Source organism: Colletotrichum lupini, chromosome 6, assembly GCF_023278565.1.
Source record: "Colletotrichum lupini chromosome 6, complete sequence".
NCBI classification, from domain to species: domain Eukaryota; kingdom Fungi; phylum Ascomycota; class Sordariomycetes; order Glomerellales; family Glomerellaceae; genus Colletotrichum; species Colletotrichum lupini.
The window spans coordinates 1409841-1432426 of NC_064679.1; the positions used below are offsets into that span (position 1 = coordinate 1409841).

A 22586-nucleotide genomic window follows, 5' to 3' on the forward strand; every position below is an offset into this window, starting at 1 on the left:
GAAGAATCTTTGTCGCTATCAGGGACATCCCGTATTACCAGGCAATTGGATTGAAGGTGTAATACTATTCCAAGACAATCAAATATCACCAATTCAAATTCTGAAGTCAATTCGTAGATCACTCATGTTACAGTTCCCGCGGTGCCTTGAGGTATTTACAGTAAAGCTAGAACTCCAAATCCTTCTTCACCACGATATTCTCATCTCCGATCACCGCAAAAGACTTCTCTGCGTCAAAAGAATTTGGCAACTTCTTGAAAAGAGTTTCTAGCTTGTTCTTCTCGCTTAGGAATTTTGCCGCGGAGGCTCGGTCTGGGAACCAGTACTGCTCGAAGGCAGCCATCGTGTGCCAGTCGGAAGTGGCAAAAGGCGTTCCGGCGAAAAAACTGGTAGTATCCTCGGGGGTGACTTCCCGGTTGAGGACATATCTCATCAAAGATGTACCGGCTCCGAGTTCTGTGATGGACGCTGCTCGACTAGTAAGGTCGTTTTCGATGTAGGTTGCGTCTTGAGACTTCGCTAGGAAGACCAGCAGCAATGCTGCTTTGGTTCCACGCTGCTCAAAGAGGATAGGGTCAAACAGACTCTCCGCAAAACTTTGACTGAGGATGCCTGTCTGTGCTGAAGTGTCTGCGAATTCGTGTTTACCAGCAGAAGCTTTGTACTCGGGAGCTTGGAATGAGCCCCATAGACCTTTCAATGATGTCCACCCTAGCGTCGTCACCGCATCCCAAGGTTCTAGACCCCCGTTCGGAACGCCTGGAATACTGCAGTGAGGGAGTGCAACGGCCTGAGTGTAGTTCCGGAGGATGGGAACCACGTCAGAGATATGCTTCGTCATTGCAGCATGGACACTTGTGTATTCCTCAAGAAACTTATCTTCCGCCCAACCGGGGATCCGTCTACATGCAATGGTCATCTTGACGAGGGGCCTCTTTTGGCTATACGCTTCCTTGACCGGTGGTATAATGGGCAACAACAGATGCGAGTCGTATTTCCCGCCAAAATGGATGACATGGCGTCCTTTGTTGATTGTGGAATTATGCCTGGGGATAGGAGCACCTGGCGGGTACTTGCCGTAGTCGTGTCCAGAGACTACGAGGCTAAGTCGCTCTCCCGCCCGGAATCGACAGCTCGTGGGCTGTATCTCAATCTCCACAGGCACCACATCTCCGGCTTTGAGAGGCTCCAGATCTCTTCGATGGAGATGAACTGGTTTCCACGGGGTCGAGGCTGTCTCATCCAACTCGCGTCGAGAGGCTCGAAGCCAACCGAAACCAATGGGGCCGGTATCGACAACTGTGATCCATGGGAAGTACACATCATTTCCATCTTTATCCTTCTTTCGCAAAGTTATGAAAAGATCCAGGTTGTCGCCACCATCAGTCACTTCGACCCAGAGTTTGAGCTTGGAATGGCCTGCAAACTCAAGGGAGTTTCGAAGAGGAAGCTCGAAGGCAACTTCACCCTCTCTCGCATCGTGTGATGTTTGGCTCTCCGCGCGCTGAGAAACCTTGCTCAAGCCAAAGCTTGGGGTCAGGAAGTACTGCGTATACTGGGTTTCTGGAATTGGGAATGCGTCACTGTATCGCCACTCCCCAGTGTAGTAGCGCTCCCTCATGGTGTAACGAACTTTGGGCCAGTACTGAATCTCTGTCGATAGCCCGAGCAGATAATGATCGAGGAAAGCCTTCTGGCGGGCCAGCGACTCTTCAGTAACCGACCACTCCCATCTATCATTCATCACACAAAGGTTAGAGACGCTACTTTTGGCGGCGATAGTGGAGAAAGACTGACTTTTGATATTGATGGATCTCAAGATACTTGGCCTGAGAAGCAATTTTCTCCCAAGCGTTGAGTGTCCCACGTGTGTGTATAGCATGATCTCCCCACCCGCAAATGATGTATGCCGGGGCTGTGATTTGAGAGAGAGCTGGGATCTTGCTTTGCCAGTACTCATCGAAGAATGGGTGCGTCTTGGCCCCATCCGTCGTATCCTCGACGTAATTCTTTCCCCAGTTGAAGAAGTACGGATAGCTTCAACCATTTCTAGTCAGCTCCACTTCATGAAGGATCCAGTTCAAGAATGTTCTAAAAGAGGGAGAAGACTCACACGGCACTGAACTGGGTTTCGGGAATTCCGCCTTTCAAAGCCATTTCGCGATACATGTCAGTCATGCCGTCAATTGGAATGATTGCCTTTCATCATTTGGTGGTTAGCAATTCAGATTGATCCGAAGCAGGGATAGGAACACATACCGCAAGGGATGGAGGTTGTTCAGCTGCTACGAGCCAAAGCACCATTGCATAGCCACTGGCTCCATACAAGGCAACCTTGCCATTTGACCAACTCTGCTTTGCAAGCCATTCGACAAGATCGTATCCTGCGGGGATATTTCAGCTTAAAAATGGCTCTTCCTCCAATGATAATGTTAGAGAATATCAAGACAGGCACTTACCATCGATTCCGACATCTCGAGAGTAGTAACTCTTGTCGCCATCCGACTGAAAACAACCCCTGGCATCTATGCTGGCAACAATGTACCCGCGAGAACACCACCATCCCGGATCCGCCGCTTCGAACTCGTAGTCTTTGGTGATGCGAGCTTTGTCGAGGCCTGCACTTGGTGGGAAAACTGCAATGTCGGTGGCGCCGTCTTTGCTGTAGACGCTGTAGTTGAAGATCGCGGGCAGTTTCGTGCCCTCCAGGTGACGAGACCGGTAAATGTTGCCTCGCAGGATTGTGCCGTCTCTAACTGGGATGGCAACATCCATATCGGAGACGATGTGACCATCTGTGACGGTACGAGGTTTGGCATCCTTGACGCCCATTACCTGCGGGTCCCAGGCTGTAGACGATATCAGCAAGTACTTCAAAAAACCTCGTTTTGTATCGTTCCGCGAAATTCTGGCACAGTAACTAAAATCCTACCTTTGATGAACTTTCCCAGTCTATGGGTCTTTGCTAGTTCGGCCTTGAGAAGTTCAACATCAGCCATGTCTTTGAGGTCTTGATTAGTTATCGATCAGTGATAGAAAATTGTAGTTGTTCAAGAGTGGGAAGAGTCCATGAAATTGTGGGATGAATATCCGTAGGATCAATGACAACTTGTATTCAGTAAGTACCTAATACACCTCAATTGTAGCTCATATGGTCTCGCTCTTGCCCTCTGACTTCACCGAAGTTTCCGACTCCAATGACAAATGTGATCTTAGACAACCCCAGAACAAAGTGAACATTTGCGGGGATCGGAAATCGTGGGGTAGCGGGGCCGACGCCGATTGGTGGGGCCGATGATATTTTGCATCTCGGCAGCAGCGCTCGGCTCCGGGCGGTGATGCGCGGGGAATATGGGCCATCGTGATCCTTAACTTGCGGTAGTACATATCAGGTTTGGGGGCAGTTTACTCAATTTTCAGATAATCATACGGAGACAGGTTCCTGAACTCGTAGGGTCGTCTGTCATCTTTCATTGTTATACTCCTGTCGTTGGGAGCTGAGACTTTGTAGGGGCATTATGTAATAATAGGGCGAGGATATCCTGCCAGCAGCTGCCGATATCCTGCCCCCAAGTGTGGCTGCGGCAGCCCCTGCCTCCGAGCCCGGAGGCCAGCTACCCATACCTACCCACTTACCTACCTACCTACCCACCTACCTATAACTACTACTTCGTCAACCTCGCCGTCGCTACCGCTATCGCTACCGCTACCGCTACCGCTAATTAAAGCTATTCCTAACGTAAATATACCGCAAGAAGAGAATAATTACGAAGTTAACGATCCTTTTATCTATTAATACGACTACGTAGAGTACGGCTACCTACTTTACGGCTAGCGCTACCCTACCCGAGGCTAGAGTAGTACTTAACGAGGCTACTTACGAGACGGCAGTTACGATTAAAAATAGTAACGCCTCGCAGAGTTAACTTACCCGAATAAGCGTCGCAAATCCTCGACCTCGTTTATAGATTGCCGCTAGTAGATCGCTACTAGCCTTTCGAGCGAGTTAATTAGGTAGTTAGGCAGTTGGTTAATTAGGTAGCTAGGCAATTAGCCCAATTCGACGGAATCGTCGATTTAGGCCAACTCGTTAACTTAGGCTAATTCGTCGATTGCCGTACTTTTTGCTAAAACAATTGACGGCCTCTGATTAGCCTAAACCATTCGAATGCTGACTACGCAGAGCCCAGCTTACGTATGTGCCCGAGACCGGCGGTCGTGTGGCGGCCGCAGCCACACTTGGGGGCAGAATAGCGGGAGCTGCTGGCAGGATATCCTCGCCCTAATAATATTATCTGTGGCTAATGATAGAGTAGAACCCCCTATGAGCTCGTAACGTGCGTTCATGCCGTAGACCACAGATCCCTCTCCCGGATTTCCTTAGTGGTTGCACTGGCTGGCGGGCTTCTGGCCCTTAACACCCTGAATGCAGTTGTTGGTGACATCAAGAACGTGGTTCTTCAGCAGAGCAGTGCAGGCCGGTCCCAGAGTTCCGCTGAAGTTGTTGCTGGTGAGGTTCAAGACTCCCAGAGTGTCGAGCTTGCACAGTCCCTCGGGAACCGATCCGGACAACTTGTTATCGCTAGCGTCAAAGACGGTAAGGTTCTTGATGTTGTAGTCTTTAGGAAGCGATCCGGACAAATCGTTGCCCAGCAGAAGAATCTCCTGAACGTTCTTCATGTTTCCAATGCTCTTAGGAATGGATCCGTTGAGCTTGTTGTTGGCCAACGTCAAGTAGATGACAGGGGAAGAGCCAACGTTGCTAGGAATGCTGCCCGAGAACTTGTTGTCGTTCAAGAAAAGGACATCGAGGTCGAGGTTGAAAGCCTCCTTCGGGATGGGACCGGAGAACTCGTTGAAACGCAGATCGAGGAAAGTCAAGTTGAGGTCGAAGACACCAGTTGGGAAAGGTCCGGAAAGCTTGTTGTTGCTGACGTCAATTTCCCACAGCCACTTGAGAGCCGAAAGGTCCTTGGGAAGCGATCCCGTGAAGCCGTTGCTGTTGGCGTGGAAGAAGGTGAGGTCGGTCAGCTTGTCGAGGAAGCCATCGAGGACCAGGCCCTTGCCCTCAAGTCCGAATCCATTGAGATCGATCCCTGACAGGGCGTTGTTTCCGGTGTTGGGGTTCTTGGCACAGCTGAAGCCGTCGAAGTTGCAGACATTGTTTCCGGTCCAGTTCTTGGTGACTCCTGACGGGTCGACGGTTATCTTGTGCTTGAAAGATTGAACGAGAGAAAGATCTCTCCCCAGGTTTGAGCTACTGGAGGCGGCGGGCGCACCGAGCGCAACGGAGAAAAGGAGCGACGAGAAAAAGAGCGAAAGAGGAGCCATTGTGGAAAAAGAGTGTATGTCGAGACGATCAAGCAAGTGAAGTCACGACATTTCCCGCCGTGGGTAACATGGGAGCGCCTAAGGATTTATGTGTTTGCCAACCGGCCAGTCTGCATTCAGTTCGCCTACCTAATTTCTGCTGAGTTTCGACAAGTCACCGGCCTACGGCGCCTTCAAGTTTTCGTATTTAAGTGTATCACGACTCGGTTTGATTTCGCCCCCACAAATGTGCTGATGAACTGAGCTGCAGTTGTTTATTAACCTTCGTACTAGGGCGCCCGTGGGGCGAACAAGATGAACACACAATCAAATTGATAATTCCGCTTGGAACTCTCTAAAAGCAAAGCTCTCTTCTTCTGCAAATTGTCTCGGCGAAGCGGGAATTGCTTTCTTCTCAATTAGCTTCACCGATCCACCTTCAAGCACCTCTTCGAGGACTGTGCACTAAGTCAGACGACGACAGATCGGTGTTCATTGACAAAGTTCTAGGCGGTATTGCAGCCTCCACAACGGATCTATCACCCAGTAGCACAAAGACTATAGCGTATTACAGGCCACATTCGAAGGCTACAGTTACTTTATATGCACTGAATCCACTGCGATGGCTTTCAATCGCAGCCAGCAGCACTAAGGCGTTTGTGCGGGGACTACAAGACTGTGTCCATACGGCCAGCGATTTAAAGCTAGAAGTGTGCGTCAACCCAGGATTTGGTAGGTAAGTCTTCAAGGCCCGAAAGGTTAAGAAGAACAAAATCCGCGTCAATATGACAGGTCAACTGACATTAACATCATGATCATTCAACTTCGCCGATGCCAGACCGGCCTATTCTATATGCAGTCTACAACACCGGCCTTAAATGCAATGTGCCATAGTACTACGAACCATGAATTCCGCCCAGCAGAATCTACTTCGTCTTCCGGCTTTTACATGTCAACGTGACGGCAACTGCTCACGGCGATAGCACTGGGCGTATCCTGTTCCCGCCCGTATATGACGCCAGCGTCTTTGTCCCGATGGACAGCTTACCGGCACAAGTTCCTGCTTATGATCGTCGAGATCGCGCTTAGCGTCCGAAACATTGTGACACGGCGCTTCACTGTTGTACAATCGAACTCAAAATGGAATGGTGGTATCGTCGGCCATTATACGGTTCAGGAATCAGATTGAACGAATCTTATTTGACCCTCGTCCCTGATCGGACTATTTATTATGGTATCCCACGCTTAGCATTACTAGATCTCCCAAAAACTTTGTTGCAAATAAGTTGTGTGTGAAGAAGAGAAGTGAAAGAAAAAACCGATGTGTAGCCGTCACTGCTTACATTGTACCATTGACGGGACCGCTTCGGGCCTTCGCAGCGTCAAAGAGAGCCTTGATGTCGACCTGCCATTGCGCGAGATCGGGTCGGAGAACGCGGCGATCGTAGGTGACGAGACCGTTGACTTCGCCCTCCACATCGGTCGTCTGTGTCCAGACACCGCCGCTGCAGGCGTACATCTCGACCTGCTCGCGGAACTCTCTCAGCAGGACGCGCCCGCGGTAGTTGTACGCTTCAAGGTTTTCGTTGATTTCGTAAGTGGCATTGATCGAGTCGATTGCCTGCTGAACGTTCCAGAGACTATGTCGTGTTAGTTTCGCCTGATCCTGATCGAAATCGAGCTTCATATCAGACTTACTGCTCAATCGAGACGTTATGTCCGATGCCACCAAACTCGCCCTGGAATCCGATGCGCCTGTTATCGTAGGGAGGCGACGCGAGAGAGTAGAACGGTGTACCACATTGAGGGTTAGCGTAGTGGTGGTTATCAGCGTAGTCACCAGATCCATGGTCAAACCAGCCGCTGTTTGCGTTGATGAGCCTCGTGGGGTCAATCCCGCGAACGACGTCAACCAGTTTGGCTTCCGGGTAGGGTGGTGTTCTAAGTTGACCCCAACCTTCATTGTAGATGGTCCAAGTGACAATGCTTGTGTAGCTCTTGTGCTCTTCGATCATGAGCTGAAGCTGACGCTCAAACTCGGCTTGTTGGTCGGCGTTGGGGAGACGAGCCGAGTTGGCTGTCAGACTTGGCATATCCTGGATGACAAGCAGACCGAGGGTGTCACAGGCGTGGTAGAACAGATCCGGCTCCACCTTGATCTACGGATTGTTAGTCTCTGACCGTCAAGAGAAGCTGCATAGGACAAATTTTAGACGTACGTGCTTGCGAACCATGTTCATTCCAATGTTCTTGAGAACCTTCAGGTCATACGTCATTGCCTCTACACTTGGTGGAGTGTGAAGTCCATCAGGCCAGTAGCCCTGGTCGAGGGTTCCAAACATGAAGATGAACTCTCCGTTCAGCAGTGGGCGGTTGATGCCGTCCACGATACCATGTGAGATGGTGCGGAAGCCAGTGTAGCTGAAGACCTCATCGCTACCCATCTTCAAGGTGATGTTGTACAGATTGGGGTTTGTCGGAGACCAAGCATTCGGGGATGGCACGGTGAAGTTGAATGCTGTTCCAGAGTTGCCGGTGCCTGTTCCTACCGTGTTACCGTCTGTGTCGAGAATCGCAATGGAAACCTCCGATGAGGTGTTGGAGGAGCTGTGAACAAGCGCATTCACTGTGGGAGGTTAGCAATGACATCCACTCATTCATACCATGAAGCTCTCTGCCTCTTACCATTTCCGTTGTGGTCAGCCGAGAGATCTAGCTTGGTGATGTAGGTCGACGGCGTGCTTTCCAGCCAAACCGTCTGCCAGATACCAGAGCATGACCGGTAGAAGATGTGCGAAGGAGTCCTCGTCTGCTTGCCAATTGGGATGACGTACCCATCCGCGTCGGTGGGATCAAAGACAAACACCAGCCTAGAAGCCCCAGAGTTAGTTTGGAAAGGGACTGAATCAAAAGATGAAATGAAGCACTCACAAAGTGTTGTCTCCTCCAGCATTGAGGTGAGGTGTCGCATCAACCGTGTAGCGGAAGTATCCTCCACGGTGGAAACCAACCTTTTGTCCATTGATGAACACGGTCGCCTCGTAGTCGACAGCTTCAAAGTTGAGGATCACCGATTGGTTTCCCCAGCCGCTGGGCACCTGGAACGTTGTCGCCAGCCAGAAGTGAGTGACGCCGAGCTCCTGAATCCCGGACAGTCCGCTCTCAATGCATGAGGGAATGAGGATCTCGCGATCAAGCACGGCGCTGGTGGGCGGGTGGTTGACGTCGTCGTCACTGCTGGCGGCCCTGTAGGTCCATAGGCCGTTCAGATTGAGCCAATTCTCTCTGCGAAGCTGCGGGCGCGGGTGTTCCGGCCATGGCTTCGTTCCGACCTTGGCTGTCCAGTCTGTGTCGAGAGGCGGGGTCTGTAGCTGGTATGGTTCCGCGGTCCCGGCCGTTGGCGCTGAGCCTCCGGCCGTCGTCGTCGCGTTTTGCGCGTTGGCGGCGACGGCGAATGACAGCACCGCCGCTGCGGATGAAAGAAATGAGCGCGTGAAACGCATCGTGGAAGAAATACTGGAGTCGCGCGCCGAGGAGGAGTGAGAAAACTGCCTAGTCCTACCTTGAAGGGGGGAAAGGGCTAGTTGACTGGAAGCTATCGACGAAGCTTCGAAGAAGGTGCAAAGAACGAAGGATAAGACGTGAACAAGAGGGGTCAAAGCATTCAGGGGGGACTGACTACTCCTGTTATACTTCTATCCTGCCTGGGAAAGTAAGATTTAAACTTTCTTCGCTCTTGGGACGAGCGTTGACATTCAACTGACTTATAAGCTTCGTATTAAGACCTGCGGCGGCGCACAGCTTGTCAAGCAAGGCAAAGCACGCACATCAGATTCTCCACCACTCCCGGACATCTCGGCATTGAGTCAAGTGGTCTGGTTTTGGACCTGACTTGGCGGCGGGAAGGAGGAACTACCGCAAGCTTTTCGAAAGTTCCTTGCAGCGTGCGCTTCGGGGTTGGGCACTTCGCGGTGACGTGCCATTCGAAAAGGAGACAATGCAATGTTGCGCGCCGATGAGCTAGACGACCTAGCTCCCCCGCACTGGAGAAATCGGCGTTCGCGACAGAATGTTTAGTTTCCCATGTCTTGGCCTGCTTGGCCATGAGGGGAAGAACATGCGGGATTCGCCCTAGTGCTACTACGTCGCGTTGGTTGGTTGGATCGTCCGATGGCATGTGAGTAAGAGTAACAGGAGCTGTTCGAAAATAAGCCCCAAAAGTCTTCTAGTCTTTGCACGATGTGAGCTGTGTGGTTGTGTCCATTGGGCAGCACGTGGAGTCGTTCGATGGGTGGCACAAAATAGCTGCATGATGCGGTCATCTGGAGAGGGGGAAATGGCTGGCCACAAGACCTCTCAACGGTCGATCTTGTCTGTTCTCGAATGTCCAGCAGAAGGGGCCGTAAGCTTCCCCTAGTTTTAGGCTGGCATCTGTGGCCGACGACGTTGAAAAAAAAGAGGATGCGGAAAAGGAGAAGCGGTGCGGATATTGTGTGACCATGGAAAGTTTGTAAACCCTGACCGGGCATTGCGCTTCTCCCACCTTAACCCAGAAGATCCCATCCTGATGAGGCGCAGCTGCTAGATGAGAAGAAATCTGGAGCATCATGCTAGCTTAGTTCTTGGGACGAAGGAGTGATCGACAGGTCCTTTCGACTAGAAGAAACGCCAAAAGTCGTCCGGTTTTTGTCATGGCGAACTGTCACCGCTTGCCAGATCACAGGCGGTCAAAAGACCTTGTCTCCCTTCTCCTCATCTATCCATCTCGAACTGCTACCCTAAGTCATCGGACATCTGCACCTCAACAGGCACGACACCAGCCAAGATTCTTGTCTTTCCTCCACTTTCTCGCTGATGCGGGGAGCGGTAGATTCAGGGCATATCCGACTGGCTCTCCTTTCTCTCCTCGTCGCGGGAGGGGCTGAACCTTGTTTAATCCCCGGACCGTGCATGCGGGGATGGCTGCTCGAGATCGACGGCAAATGTCTTGTTTTCAAGTTTCCCTCTATCGGTCTGGGCCCAGATGGCTTGGGACCTACCTCGACAGGAGAAACCATCCAGGTGACCTCTTTCTTTGCTTCAAGCGATCCAATGGTCTCATGGAAACTGGAACTGATCATCGCCATCGGCGGCGTACTTGTGGTCTACACGTGAGATGCATGTCTTGTGGTGTGTCTCGGGTGCCGGTGGAATACCCGGCATGACCGTTCTGCCCCTATGGTGAGCTTCAGTGAAAAATCGACCGAGATGCATGATACTCGCAAACTCTCGCAAATGAAGTGATGGAACCATGCCCTTGCGCGATGCATCTTCACTCCATACACCGCTGCAACCTCACATCCCCGCACGTTTCTCAGCCGTTACTCAACCAGGAATTCATGTCATTTTTGACCGTCGATGGAGATGCAGTACGGATGAACATGTGTGGTCACGTTGAGAAGATTATTGAACACCAAATTGCAGTGATCACGCAAACAATTTTGATCCCAAAGCTCCACTGGTACAAATTCAACCTTGAGAGCAATCGCGATTTTCTACAGCTAGCAGTGACTTCCTTGTTGTGTTCGCGCAAGCTCCCATTGTTTTTGAGCTCGAGACATTTATGTCGGTGTGATTGCCGTATCGGACTCAATCGTGGGCGATACATCTCTTGCCTGCGGCTTCAGTCGAGCCTACATCTCACGTCACATAGAGCAGAGGGATGTAAAATACCAACAAAAAGTTCTACACACAACCTCTTGGCGATGACCTAAAACTCCATGTACAGTCTGACTCGTGCGAGAGGTGAAGGAAACCTGCAGCAAGTTCTGCGAATAGATGCAGCGCGCCTCAATTTCTCAATCTCGACTGGTCCGTCTGATCAGTGTGCTTCGTCTGAACACGTGTAGCTACCCGAAACGTGGATGCAAGATGCATAAGTCAATCCGCGATCTGAAAGTTTCGGATAACTAGGATGAGGACTTCACGAAACATCAAACACGATTCGAGCCCATGAGCCACTTTGTGGCCTCGAGGGGGACCAACTTGTCTCATAATGAAACTGTCACCAACTCTAAAGTCTCTTACACTTGAACGATTTTGGTAGTCTAAACTAAGGAAATCATCGCCATGAATACTCCCTTCTACCAGAGTCGTGACTTTGAAAGAATGCATATAATGAGATGGCTTGACAGCTATCCGGGAATCTAAAAGTATTCGTGATCCGCAACAGCATCACGTCGACCCTCTACTACGAGAGATACCATCACATGAGGTAGGGTCTCACGGGTCTACATCCAAGTCTATCGACCGGCATTGGTCCTCAGGGGGGGTTAGCAGACGGATGAACGATGTGGTTGCTACCTTGGAATTTGCTGCCTGGTCTTCTAGAAATGTTCACAAAGCATTGCAGCATTACTTGGACTCAACAAGGGACCTAGCCTAGAGTTAGTCTCATACTAAGGGTTCTTAACCTATGCAGGAACGAAACACTGGCCAGTAAGAGTTGATGCTTTCAGATCTGCATCGTATCTGGCTTCGAAGAACATTCGGCTACGCCAATTGCCACGTGGGAACCAGCACAATTCTTCATTCCAGATTTAGAATCCCTTTGACTTGGGGTCAGGCACTCAAGATTTAGTTCACTTGATTGTAAAAGGCTCTCGTTGTCTTCTTCAGCGCTCGGCATGATATCGCGACCCATCTTATCTACTAACAGCTTGATGAAGGTGGGCAGGATTCACCAAATTCAATCAACTCTTCAGAATGTAAAGGGCGAGGCCAAATTTCAGCACTATTTCGAAGACGGAATCACCATAGCTTGCGACTGGTTATGTACCTACAGTTACAACCTTTCAACACTCATGTACTGTTTTCTCAGCTGAAAACACAACGTCAATTCCTTTTATCGATCATCGATGAGATTTAGGAAGTAACTGCCCAAAACTCGACGATCAAGATGATTCGATTGACATCAAGTCCTTTGGTATTGACAAAAAATGCTGCTTTCTGTGCCAATCACTATTGGTGAAGAAAGTCCATGACGCGTGGGACATGGTTCCAAGACACGCGACCTTCTGTTATGGAACTAGGCCGATCTTCGCGGCCAGAAAACGGAGTGACATCGTAAGATAAGCAATGTGCATAGAAGCAACAATTTTGATAAGAGCTCACTCTATGCGGCTTATCTGCACAAGCGACACCTCGTATTACCCCGCGGTGTCATTGAAGCGCAACGGAGATCAACAAGCCATCGTTGAAGTACCGATACTGTGATTCTTACGAACACAGCTAGCCGCTTTATTTTCATCGTAGACAGATTTGAATTGTATATCGTGTCAAAATGAAACAGTATCGGGACACATACGACAGGCGCGAAGGAGATATTGGACATTACAATGACACCAGCCGACCAGTGGTATACGACGACCTCGACCCTTTTGGCCATGAAGAAAATCATCAGGTTCGTGAAGGGATAAGATCAGCTCTTCGTGTTCATCATGAGATCATATCAGATTGACCGCAAACTGCAGATCAAGTATAAAACAATGTCATGGAAGCTTGTCGCGGTGCTCATGATAGCCGAAATCGTGAGCAACGGCATGCTATCTCTGCCATCATCCTTGGCGGTCGTCGGCATAGTCCCTGGAGTGATTCTCATCGTCTTTCTCGGCATCTTTGCAACATACACGTCCTGGTTGCTAGTCCAGTTCAAGCTTCGGCATCCAGAAGTCCACTCCATGGGCGACGCAGGCCAGATCCTCTTCGGGCGGCCCGGCCGAGAACTGCTCGCCTTCGGAACCGTCGTCTTCGCCGTCTTCGCGACAGGCGGACAGCTCCTGGCGGGCCAAATCGCGCTTGCAACACTGAGCGACAACAAGCTGTGCCTGATGCTCTACACCGGTATCTTTGCCGTTCCGACTCTGCTCTTCAGCTTCCCGCGGACAATGGACCAGCTCTCCTGGCTCTGCATCCCTTCAGTAATCTCGATCCTCGTAGCCGGCATCGTGGGCATGATCGGGGCGGGCATGCACCCGGCCCCGGGCCGACAAGTAGACGTGGCCGTACCCTCCGACTTTTATACGGCCTTCATCGCCATCACCAATCCCGTCTTCGCGTATGCTGGCCACTTCATGTTCTTCATCCTCATGTCGGAAATGCGGCGGCCGCAGGAGGCGATGAAGGCGGCGTACACCCTCCAGGGCTTCGCGACGACGTTTTACGCCGTCTTCGCGGTGGTGTGCTACGTCTACCTCGGCAGCGAGGTCGCTTCGCCGGCGTTCAGCAGCCTGGAGCCAAAGTGGGCCAAGGCGGCGTACGGGATCGCGATACCCAACTTCTTGCTTGCGGGCTCGCTGTACGCGCACACGGCGGCGAAGTTGATTTTTGTGCGGATTTTCAGAAAGAGCCATCACTTGCATAGTCATACGGCTGTCGGGTGGGGTACGTGGGCGGTTTTGGTTGTGCTCATGAACGGCGCGGCGTTTGTGCTTGCGGTGGGCGTTCCGATTTTCAATTATCTTATTGGCATAGCGGCGAGCTTGTTTGCGGCATGGTATACGTATGGTATCGCGGGTGCATTTTGGCTGCATGATAATTATCACGATTATGATGGATGGAGGCAGTGGGCGCGCAAGTGGTTCCAAGCCATGCTGGCGGTCCTGACGTTTGCTGCTGGTGGCTTCATCTGTGTTGCCGGGACGTATGTCACTGTGAAGGGCATCGTGGAGGCATATGAGTCTGGTGCGGTTGGGGAGCCTTTCAGTTGTTAGACTTGGAGTTAGTAACGCCCTGGTGAGGAGCTGCGGTATCAAGGTATCGGTAGGATGGGAAAGTGAATTTAATGGGGAATTCCTAAGTCTGCTCAACATTTCCGTATCCCCCAGTCGGTGTCTTGGATATCTCGACCCCTGTTATCCTTCTGTCTCCAACTGTGAGGCTGATACCGTAGATCAGCAACATATTGAGGACACAAAAAATGTTACATGTCTAGGAGTGACAAAAATAGAATTAATTATTGAATGAAAACAGCCATACATCTTGTGATTTGGCGGGAACCGTTAGGTGATTAGTATGCTGCGCTTGCCACAGCTGCAACCAGCATCTCTTGTAATGACTTGTCTCCATACCCGTCCTGTTGGTATCCCTATTACAGGGTAGTTGGTTCGAACCGTGGGTTGATGAAGAGATCAATTGAACTATATGAATATCTGCGTAGGTGTAAAAAGGAGGTTCCAACCGCAGGTTGGGCTGGCTACGATAATCGTAAATAGGGCCCCCCAATTGGCCCCTGCGCAGTCGGCTGTATGCCGCGGTCGAATTGGACTTCCAATCCGACACGTCCTGCTCAGCCACTGAACGGCAAAGTTGGCCCGTTGATACGTTACTTGAACTGGAGTCTCTGGCGGCATGTGAAGCACAATAATACCTAGTGAGAGATGGATAAGCCAATAGAGTACGGATAGAATGAGAATATGAGCTGATGATGGAAGTACGTACTTGAGCCCGGGACGGAGAAAAGGGACAAGGATCTTCCTGAATGACGTCAAGCTCGGCGCTGGGGACCGCATTTGTTCCGGTCTCCGCTCCCTCCCGCTGCTCCTCTACATGTGGGCCTCCCGGACTTCTACCTCACCAAACTTTACCTTGAGATCGCTAAGCTCAAATGTCTATGAAATCCTCTCTGAGGCATGGCTGCTTTCAAAGGTGTGTCGGTGTGCGGTGTGCCATCCGCTGATTGATTCTCATGAACTTCCATCGAATCAGACAAGACACGCGACACTCGCCAACCAGCAAATTATGCTTCAATCCAGGCCGGAAGCCGGCGTGCAGGGCTTCAATCCCCTGGCGTTTCACTGGTTCCTGTCTTGGAATCTCGATGGAACCGACTCTCAGTCCCCTTTCTGGATGCTAGAAGAGGGCGCCCAGCGTCGCATTCATACAGCGTCTAGGTCGCAAACATGGCCTGCCGATGATGACTGGTGAAGTCATCGCCGCCAACCGCACCCAAGTGGGCACCCAATCGCCGCCAGCGCGCCAACGCGGTTGGTTCCTGGATTGGATCCAGCACCGACTGGCGTGCCAAGCCCTTCCAAGTTTTGGCTCGCCTGCTTTCTCACGCTCTTCTCCCCGTTGAACTTGCGCCGGTGCTAGCCATGATCCGCCCCCCTCTTCGCTTGTCAAGACGGCTCTTACCACCACCGGGAGGCGAGGGGCATTTGATGGAAACAGTATGATAGTGTGGCGTTTTCGTTGATGGCTTCCTGTTGGTCCACGACCATCAGCACACAGACTGGAGCTACTGGGTAGCTCCACGCCTCATCACGGCCACACACAACCCTCCACCCTCTCTCTTGTCTCCCTCCTTTAGGCCCGGCAGCTGTCTGCTAATTAGCACCGCTGCCATCGTTTGCAATGTTCCATCGACCGGTTGAATGTCAGAGGATGAAGGCTCCCCCCCGCGTTTTCGATTTCTTGGATTCAGGGCCAGGCCAAAAGTCGCCTCAGCCAGGGATCCAACTTCTAGACCGAGATGAGGTGCCACTAAGTCTAGTTTTTTCCCCTGGATTTTGATTCTGATGCTAATTCTTATTCTTGTTCTTGTTCTTGTTCTTGTCTAAACTTATTCCTCAATTCTCCTATCAATCCTCTCACGGGCTCGTTGTCACGTCACGTCAAGAGCCAAGAGCTCCATATTCTCAACCTCAAATCGTAGCCTTCACCCTCCCAAAGCTGTCGTTTCAGTCATCATCCATTGCCCCAATAATAATAATAATCCTCTATCTCTCCAATACCTCCATCACTCTGCCTGCGCAAGGACTGACTTCACAAGCCCTGCCATCCCGCTCCTGTGCTTGCGGGCGATGTGACAACCCCTACCACCCAACTGCAGGTGGCGACATCATAGTGTGCCTCGAACCATCCAACCGTCGTCCGCACATCAGAGCCTCCCCGTCACTATCTGGCATCCCTGACGGAACGGCCTTTGCCAGTTGCCACGCCTCTTTTCTCCCACGATGTCTTTCGTCAATCTCTCACGTCCCCCTCTGGACCATCGGGCCCATAGCGATACCAACGTCCGGCCTAGATTCAATTCACACAACACTTCCGACCGTCTAAGAGAAGGTTCAGGGCTCCGACCCAAGGCGTATCCAATGGTCAGCAACATCAAAAAGGGCAGGAAATCGGTATTCAAGGAGGTGGGACTGGACGACGACTTTAGCGACGACTGCGGCTCGCCCGTTGTGGAGACTTTCCAACAGTCTTGTGGCCGACAGGAATCGATGTCTAGCGAGAAGGTATTCGGAGATGTACCTGGGCTGGAGGAAGCGAAACGGGACGGCACATCAAATGATGAGGAAGACGACGCAGAGGACGACGGAGATGGGGACAGCAGGCGTTCTGCGACGGAACAGCGCGAAGCAGCGAACGACTCGAGACAACAGAGCTCAAGTCAGGCTGTGAAGGTGTCTTGGTACAACAAGCTTTCTCAGGGTTATCGACGACCGAGGATCAAGACGGTCTCTAGCGCACCACCACCTACGATCTCAAGTCTGCAGCGCATTGGCATGATTGCGCTACTCATCGCGGTCATCATCCCGGCATTCAGCTATAATAATGGCCGCCAGAAGATTGAAAGTGGTGCAATCGCGGGTGTCGTACGTCCACGAGCAACGACATCAACGGATGTCTGTCTAAGATGGGCACAGCAGGGTGAGTTTCGGAAAACGTAGCATGGGTAACTCTGCTAACAGTGGTCAGCGGCTTTACTCAACGGCACTCTTTACATGTATGGAGGTCAATCCAAGACGGAGTCTTCGCAAACCGTCAACACCTGGAGTATGACTTGCGAACCCCGTAGCTGAGACTTGGAAATGAATCTGACAATTACTTACAGACAACGACTTTCTCACTCTCGACCTAACAAAATCATGGGACACGAAATCGCCCTCTCTCAAGGGCATGACGATACCTAGTGGGCCTCCAGCAGTCGCCAACGGCTACTTGTGGCACGACTACGACTATCTCTACCTCTACGGCGGCCAATTTGCTGATAACGACGGCGCTGAAGGCACGTACGCCACCGTTGCTCCCATGTCGATCTGGCAATACTCTGTCAAGGACAACTCCTGGCTCGAGTTCAAAGACCCGCGCACGTCAGCTGGCAACTATTCGACTGCCGCCAATACCCCTGTCCAACGTTCCGCCGAAGGCGCGGGCTTGTCGGTACCTGAGCTCGGTTTGAGTTGGTACTTTGGCGGACACCTCGACTGGCTGACCACCGAGGGTTGGTCGACCCAGACTCCGAGGGTGTATCTCAAGAGCCTGCTAGAGTTTACACACCCCGGATACCTGAACACTGGTGTTGACGCGCTTCGCGCTGCTGGTGCTGCCGATGGCGGAGTGTTTCGCAACGTGACTGAGGGCGGGCTGCAGGAAACGGATGCGTTCCCGGAACGAGCTGACGGTGTCTTGGTTTTTGTGCCCGGGTGGGGTGCGAGGGGAGTCTTGATCGGCATGGCGGGAGGATCCGACAAGACATTTGTCGACGACCTCGGCACCCTCGATGTCTACGATATCGCTACGTCTGAGTGGTATCATCAGAGGACGACAGGTGACCGGCCCTCCGTCCGCGTCAACCCATGTGCCGCCATTGCGAGCGCGCCAGATGCCTCGAGCCTCCAGATCTACTTTTTCGGCGGACAAAATCTGCAGCCTTTTGTAGGCCAACACTCGTTTTCTGGAAAACTGGAAATAGACTGACACATTTATGCAGGGCAACCAGACACAGTACAACGACATGTACATCCTCTCCATCCCCGCCTTCGCCTGGATCAAAGTCGACGCAACCGACGGTGTACCCGCCCCTCGCGCCGGCCACACCTGCACCATGCGCGACGGCCAAATCATCGTCGCCGGCGGTTACCTCGGCCCCGACGCCGGGTGTGAATCTCCCGGTGTCTTTGTCTTCGACGCGAGCAACCTCAAATGGAACACGGGCTTCAAAGCCGGAGCCCACGCAGCAGACTTCAGCTCCGAGAACTCCGTCCTGGCTGGGTCCTACGGCTACAAGGTCCCCGACAAAGTCCAGAGCGTCATCGGTGGCAGCTCCGAAGGCGGGGCTATCGCTACCACACCTGCTGCCGGCCCAGCTACGGGCGGTCCGTTCAAGACGGGTACGCCGCCCGTGTTCACTGTGACGCAGGGTGGCGCGACAGCTACAGTCACGGGCGCAGGACCCACGAGCACATCCGCGGGACAGGCGCCGACAACCAAGGATAACGGAGGCGGGACGAGCCCCGGCCTCATCGCTGCAGGCGTTATCGCCGGTGTCCTAGGCGCGTTGGCCTTGTATCTTGGTTTCTGCGCGTGGCTCTACCGACGCCAGGTCGCGGCGTACAAGCAGCATCTATCTCAGGTGAACCGGTACTCCGGCGCAAGCTCCATGCACTTTGGTGCGGCGGGCTTCTTTGGTGCTGGAAATCGTGACGAGGAGAGGAGAGAGCGCGGACACCGCCGAGACGCGAGCACCGTCAGCGACGAGTCCTTCTCATGGGTTGGCACCGGCGTTGAGCCGAAGTGGATGACGGATGATCCTACACCGGGCTCTGGATCTGGTGGCACGGCGAGTGGGAGCGGCGCTGGCAGCGGGTTCAAGAGGAAAAGTGAGGACGCGAGGACGTTTAAGAGCGGGCCGAGTGGGAACGATCCGCGCACGAGCTCCAGTCGACGCGACAATACGGACAATGAGAGTGTTTCCAGCACGGAGCAGTTGCTTGATGGGCAGGAGCCGAGTTTCTTCTCGGTTGTCATGGGGCCTAGGCGTGCTTTGCGGGTTGTCAACAGTACCGAGTAAGGTAATGAATAATACACGAACAATTTACGACCAGACTCTGGAGCGGGGGGCTAGGATAGGTAAAACACGAGATACACGAGGATACACGACCTTTTCTGTATATACACACACGATCAAGGGGAGAGGATCGAACCCTCAATCGCTCAAGCTAGATACCCTTCTTACTATGTACACGCTTCTTTCATGCTAAACCTCTTACATTCAAAGACTTGGAAAACTTTGACATAACTCGTCTCCATCAAGGTAGCAAGGTATGTCCCTCGGCCGTCGGCCGTCGGCAGGCAGCGTCGTCTTCTTGACCGCCTCTCCCCAGAAACAAAACGCAACGATCGTCATCCCATGTTTCTCAATTGACTTTTTCCGCGTCGTATGTCTTGGGTCTGTGGAACGTGCTTCTCCGCCACTTTTTGAATTGAGTTGATGGGGGGTTCAGAGCTAAAACGGATGCAGACTACAGAATGCCAGTGAACGCATGGCCCAATTTGAGACAAAAACAACGACCATTGGCGGAGATGATTGCGATCGACCGAGACATAGTGAGCTGTCGAACAAGATTTCTCAATAGTATCGCAGAAACACACAGTAGCTTAGGTAGTACAGAGAGGGACGGGCCGGCTTGGTTGAGCTTCATGTCGTAACTCGTACCAAACACAGCAGGATCGGGAGCCAGCTGATCGACTTTGTAAAAGTATCACTCTCGTCCACGGGCCTTGAGTCGTGTCTCTCCACAGATTGAACCACGGTACGGAGCAAATGAGGATGCATTCCGGATGTCTTCTAGCTCACGGTATAGCGGCATTCGGTCCTTTGACGCTTGTTTACTCGTCCATTCGGGGCCCTACAGGTGAGGGAATTAGCTAAGAGCTTGTGACTTCGAGATACTGGAGAAAACACCGTACAATAAAGTACACGGTCGAGATGTTGAATTCAAAGTTTGCGATGGAGCCCGCGCTAGACCCCAAAGCATCTTTGACAATGGAGAAAGCCTGTGGAGAGGGATGGGCAGTCCATTGACTCGTCGATTTCTCAATTTCTCAGTGGGCTCATTTCCCTATCAAACCTTGATCTTTGATGCTATTTCTGCCCACTGGTTTGCGTGATCAACAGATATTTTTTTTCTTGATTGTCTTTGGTTGAATCCACGGCCAGTCTGGACTTTTCTTCACCGGCGACGACTCTTCAGGTCAAGCTGCTCTCAACAGACCTGTCATATTTTCAATCTCTTGACTCGCAGCCACCTGAACATCCGACAAGGTCCTTATCGCGACATCGAAGGGCATGGCCGTTCCCCTTTAAAAGGTTACAACGACGTCCGTCACGTCATCGCGTATCCCCAGGGTCTTGACTCGACCCTGTTCCCTATTACAGCCAAATAAGCCCAGATAACCCTAAACAAAGCAACCCCCGGTAATACCGATGTGCCATAGGGATGAACTCTAAAGCGTAGCCCAGACTGCCCAGTCCCCATTATTCCCACCCGTCCACGGTCCACGGCGAGAGAGAAAGTCCCACTCTCGGCCGACCGAGATCGATACGACTCTGTACCTCGAGCCTCGACGCGGGCATTCGGGTTCTCCTGCACGAACTACCACATTCGTCAAAGTCGACGATGCTTGATTGGGCAACATCGTCACGACTTCTCTACCGCGCAGTGCCCACACACACCACTCACTCTACTTGACGCTAATGTCGCGGGCCGGGCATCTCCCCCACACCAGACGGGCATGCCGGTGCGGTGTAAGGCGTCTGTCTCTCTCTGTCTCTTGGTTTTCGACGAGGATCGACAGCCGCTAGGCCTCATTCCAGCTGTCTCGCGAACATCGCATCATTCAGCTGCTGTGGCACGGAATTCACAATCATTCCCACCCCGCGAAGAAGCGGAGGGTGGATGGGGTTCATGTTTGTTTATAATGAGCGGCGGGGAACCCTCTTCCTTCGTCAAGGCTTTCCCGATAGTCTCGTCACTACAGTTTTCGCTCGAACCCGCCGATAATACCAAAAAGCCTAGCTCTCGTTCATAGGCTTTCTCTCCCTCCACTTTCGTTCTGTCTAGCCCGCCATGAAGTTCACTCTCAGCTCCCTCGTGCTCTCAGCAGCATCGAGCCTCGTTGCGGCCCTGCCCATCAACGACACCCAGGTCTACGATGCCATCATCGTCGGCGGTGGCCCGTCTGGTCTCAGTGCCGCGAGTGCCCTCGGCCGTGTGCGTCGTAACACTCTCCTCATCGACTCTGGCGAGTACCGCAACGCACCTACCAGACACATGCACGATGTTCTCGGCTTCGATGGTGAGTGATTCTCGTTCAGATAGCTTTCATGTTCTTGTGGATGGTTTCTAATACAAAACAGGCGTCACTCCCGCATGGTACCGCTACGCCGCTCGCCAGCAAATCTCCCACTATGACACTGTCACCTTGACCAACGGCACCGTCACCAAGATCGGAGGCAGCGATGCCACCGGCTTCGTCGTCTCCGCCACCTACGCCGACAACTCCACCAAGTCGGTCCGCGCGCGCAAGATCATCTTGGCCACCGGTCTGCAAGACGACCTCCCCGAGACCCCGGGTCTGTGGGAGAACTGGGGCAAGGGCATCTACTGGGTACGTCACCACAAATATCCATCCATCATCTCACACCAAACTTCGATTCTAACATGCCCATTCTAGTGCCCCTGGTGCGACGGCCACGAGCACGCAGACCAAGCCCTCGGCCTCCTCGCCTCAACCTTTGACGACCTCCCCTCGCTCGTCCGCGAGATCCTCACTCTCAACACGGACATCATCGCCTTCGCAAACGGCACCGACACCCCCGCCGCCCGCGCCGAGACGGAGGCCAAGAACCCCAAGTTCCAAGAGTACCTCGACCTCCACAACGTCACCATCGACAACCGCACCATCACGGCCATCACCCGCCTCAAGGACGGCGGCAACCCGCCCCACGACCCCTCCCTCCCCACCGCTCCCGAGGAGGATCTCTTCTCCGTCAGCTTCAGCGAGGGCGAGCCCGTCGAGCGCGCTGCATTCTTCCTGAGCTACCCCGACGAGCAGCGCAGCACCATCGGCGCCGAGGCCGGCGTGCAGCTCTGGGGTGGACGTCTGGCTGCTGATGTGAGCAAGGGGTACGCGACCAACGTGGCCGGCATCTACGCCATTGGCGATGCCAACTCGGATAACAGCACCAACGTCCCCCATGCTCTGTACACGGGCAAGAGGACTGCCGTCTTCCTGCACGTCAAGCTCGCAAAGGAGGACCAGGCCAAGGAGACTGGTGTCAATGTCACTGCTCTGAGGAGAGAGTTGGACCTCGAGGAGCGTTCCATCTGGGACGTTGCGAACGGTCAGCCTACCGACATCCTGTATGCCGGCGAGTACGACCAGTAGATAATTGATGTGGAACATACATCTCCCCAAAAGCATTTTGATTTTTTCGCGATAGCGATGCC

General features: G+C 52.6%; 6 protein-coding genes across 6 annotated transcripts; 3 read left to right on the forward strand and 3 right to left on the reverse strand.

Moving 5' to 3' along the window:
• Positions 1-166: 166 nt before the first annotated feature.
• CLUP02_11915 (CocE/NonD family Hydrolase) lies at positions 167-2999 on the reverse strand (the record flags this gene model as incomplete). Its single annotated transcript, XM_049290880.1, has 6 exons — positions 167-1733; positions 1798-2037; positions 2114-2199; positions 2260-2384; positions 2460-2849; positions 2933-2999. The coding sequence occupies 6 exons, from the start codon at positions 2997-2999 to the stop codon at positions 167-169; spliced, it is 2475 nt and encodes an 824-aa protein (XP_049148025.1).
• A 1381-nt stretch (positions 3000-4380) lies between these two features.
• On the reverse strand, positions 4381-5331 carry CLUP02_11916 (crisp-1; the record flags this gene model as incomplete). Its single annotated transcript, XM_049290881.1, has 1 exon — positions 4381-5331. The coding sequence occupies one exon, from the start codon at positions 5329-5331 to the stop codon at positions 4381-4383; it is 951 nt and encodes a 316-aa protein (XP_049148026.1).
• A 1318-nt stretch (positions 5332-6649) lies between these two features.
• CLUP02_11917 (glycosyl hydrolase family 2) lies at positions 6650-8813 on the reverse strand (the record flags this gene model as incomplete). Its single annotated transcript, XM_049290882.1, has 5 exons — positions 6650-6950; positions 7009-7469; positions 7530-7936; positions 7996-8180; positions 8242-8813. 5 exons carry the CDS (start codon positions 8811-8813, stop codon positions 6650-6652), a joined length of 1926 nt encoding a protein of 641 aa, XP_049148027.1.
• A 3818-nt stretch (positions 8814-12631) lies between these two features.
• CLUP02_11918 (transmembrane amino acid transporter) lies at positions 12632-14060 on the forward strand (the record flags this gene model as incomplete). The annotated part of the gene is made up of 2 exons (XM_049290883.1): positions 12632-12751; positions 12822-14060. The coding sequence occupies 2 exons, from the start codon at positions 12632-12634 to the stop codon at positions 14058-14060; spliced, it is 1359 nt and encodes a 452-aa protein (XP_049148028.1).
• Positions 14061-16304: 2244 nt separating this feature from the next.
• CLUP02_11919 (kelch domain-containing protein) lies at positions 16305-19144 on the forward strand (the record flags this gene model as incomplete). Its single annotated transcript, XM_049290884.1, has 4 exons — positions 16305-17001; positions 17050-17127; positions 17186-18009; positions 18065-19144. The coding sequence occupies 4 exons, from the start codon at positions 16305-16307 to the stop codon at positions 19142-19144; spliced, it is 2679 nt and encodes an 892-aa protein (XP_049148029.1).
• Positions 19145-20868: 1724 nt separating this feature from the next.
• CLUP02_11920 (uncharacterized protein) lies at positions 20869-22524 on the forward strand (the record flags this gene model as incomplete). Its single annotated transcript, XM_049290885.1, has 4 exons — positions 20869-20874; positions 21198-21432; positions 21494-21744; positions 21811-22524. 4 exons carry the CDS (start codon positions 20869-20871, stop codon positions 22522-22524), a joined length of 1206 nt encoding a protein of 401 aa, XP_049148030.1.
• Positions 22525-22586: the final 62 nt, after the last annotated feature.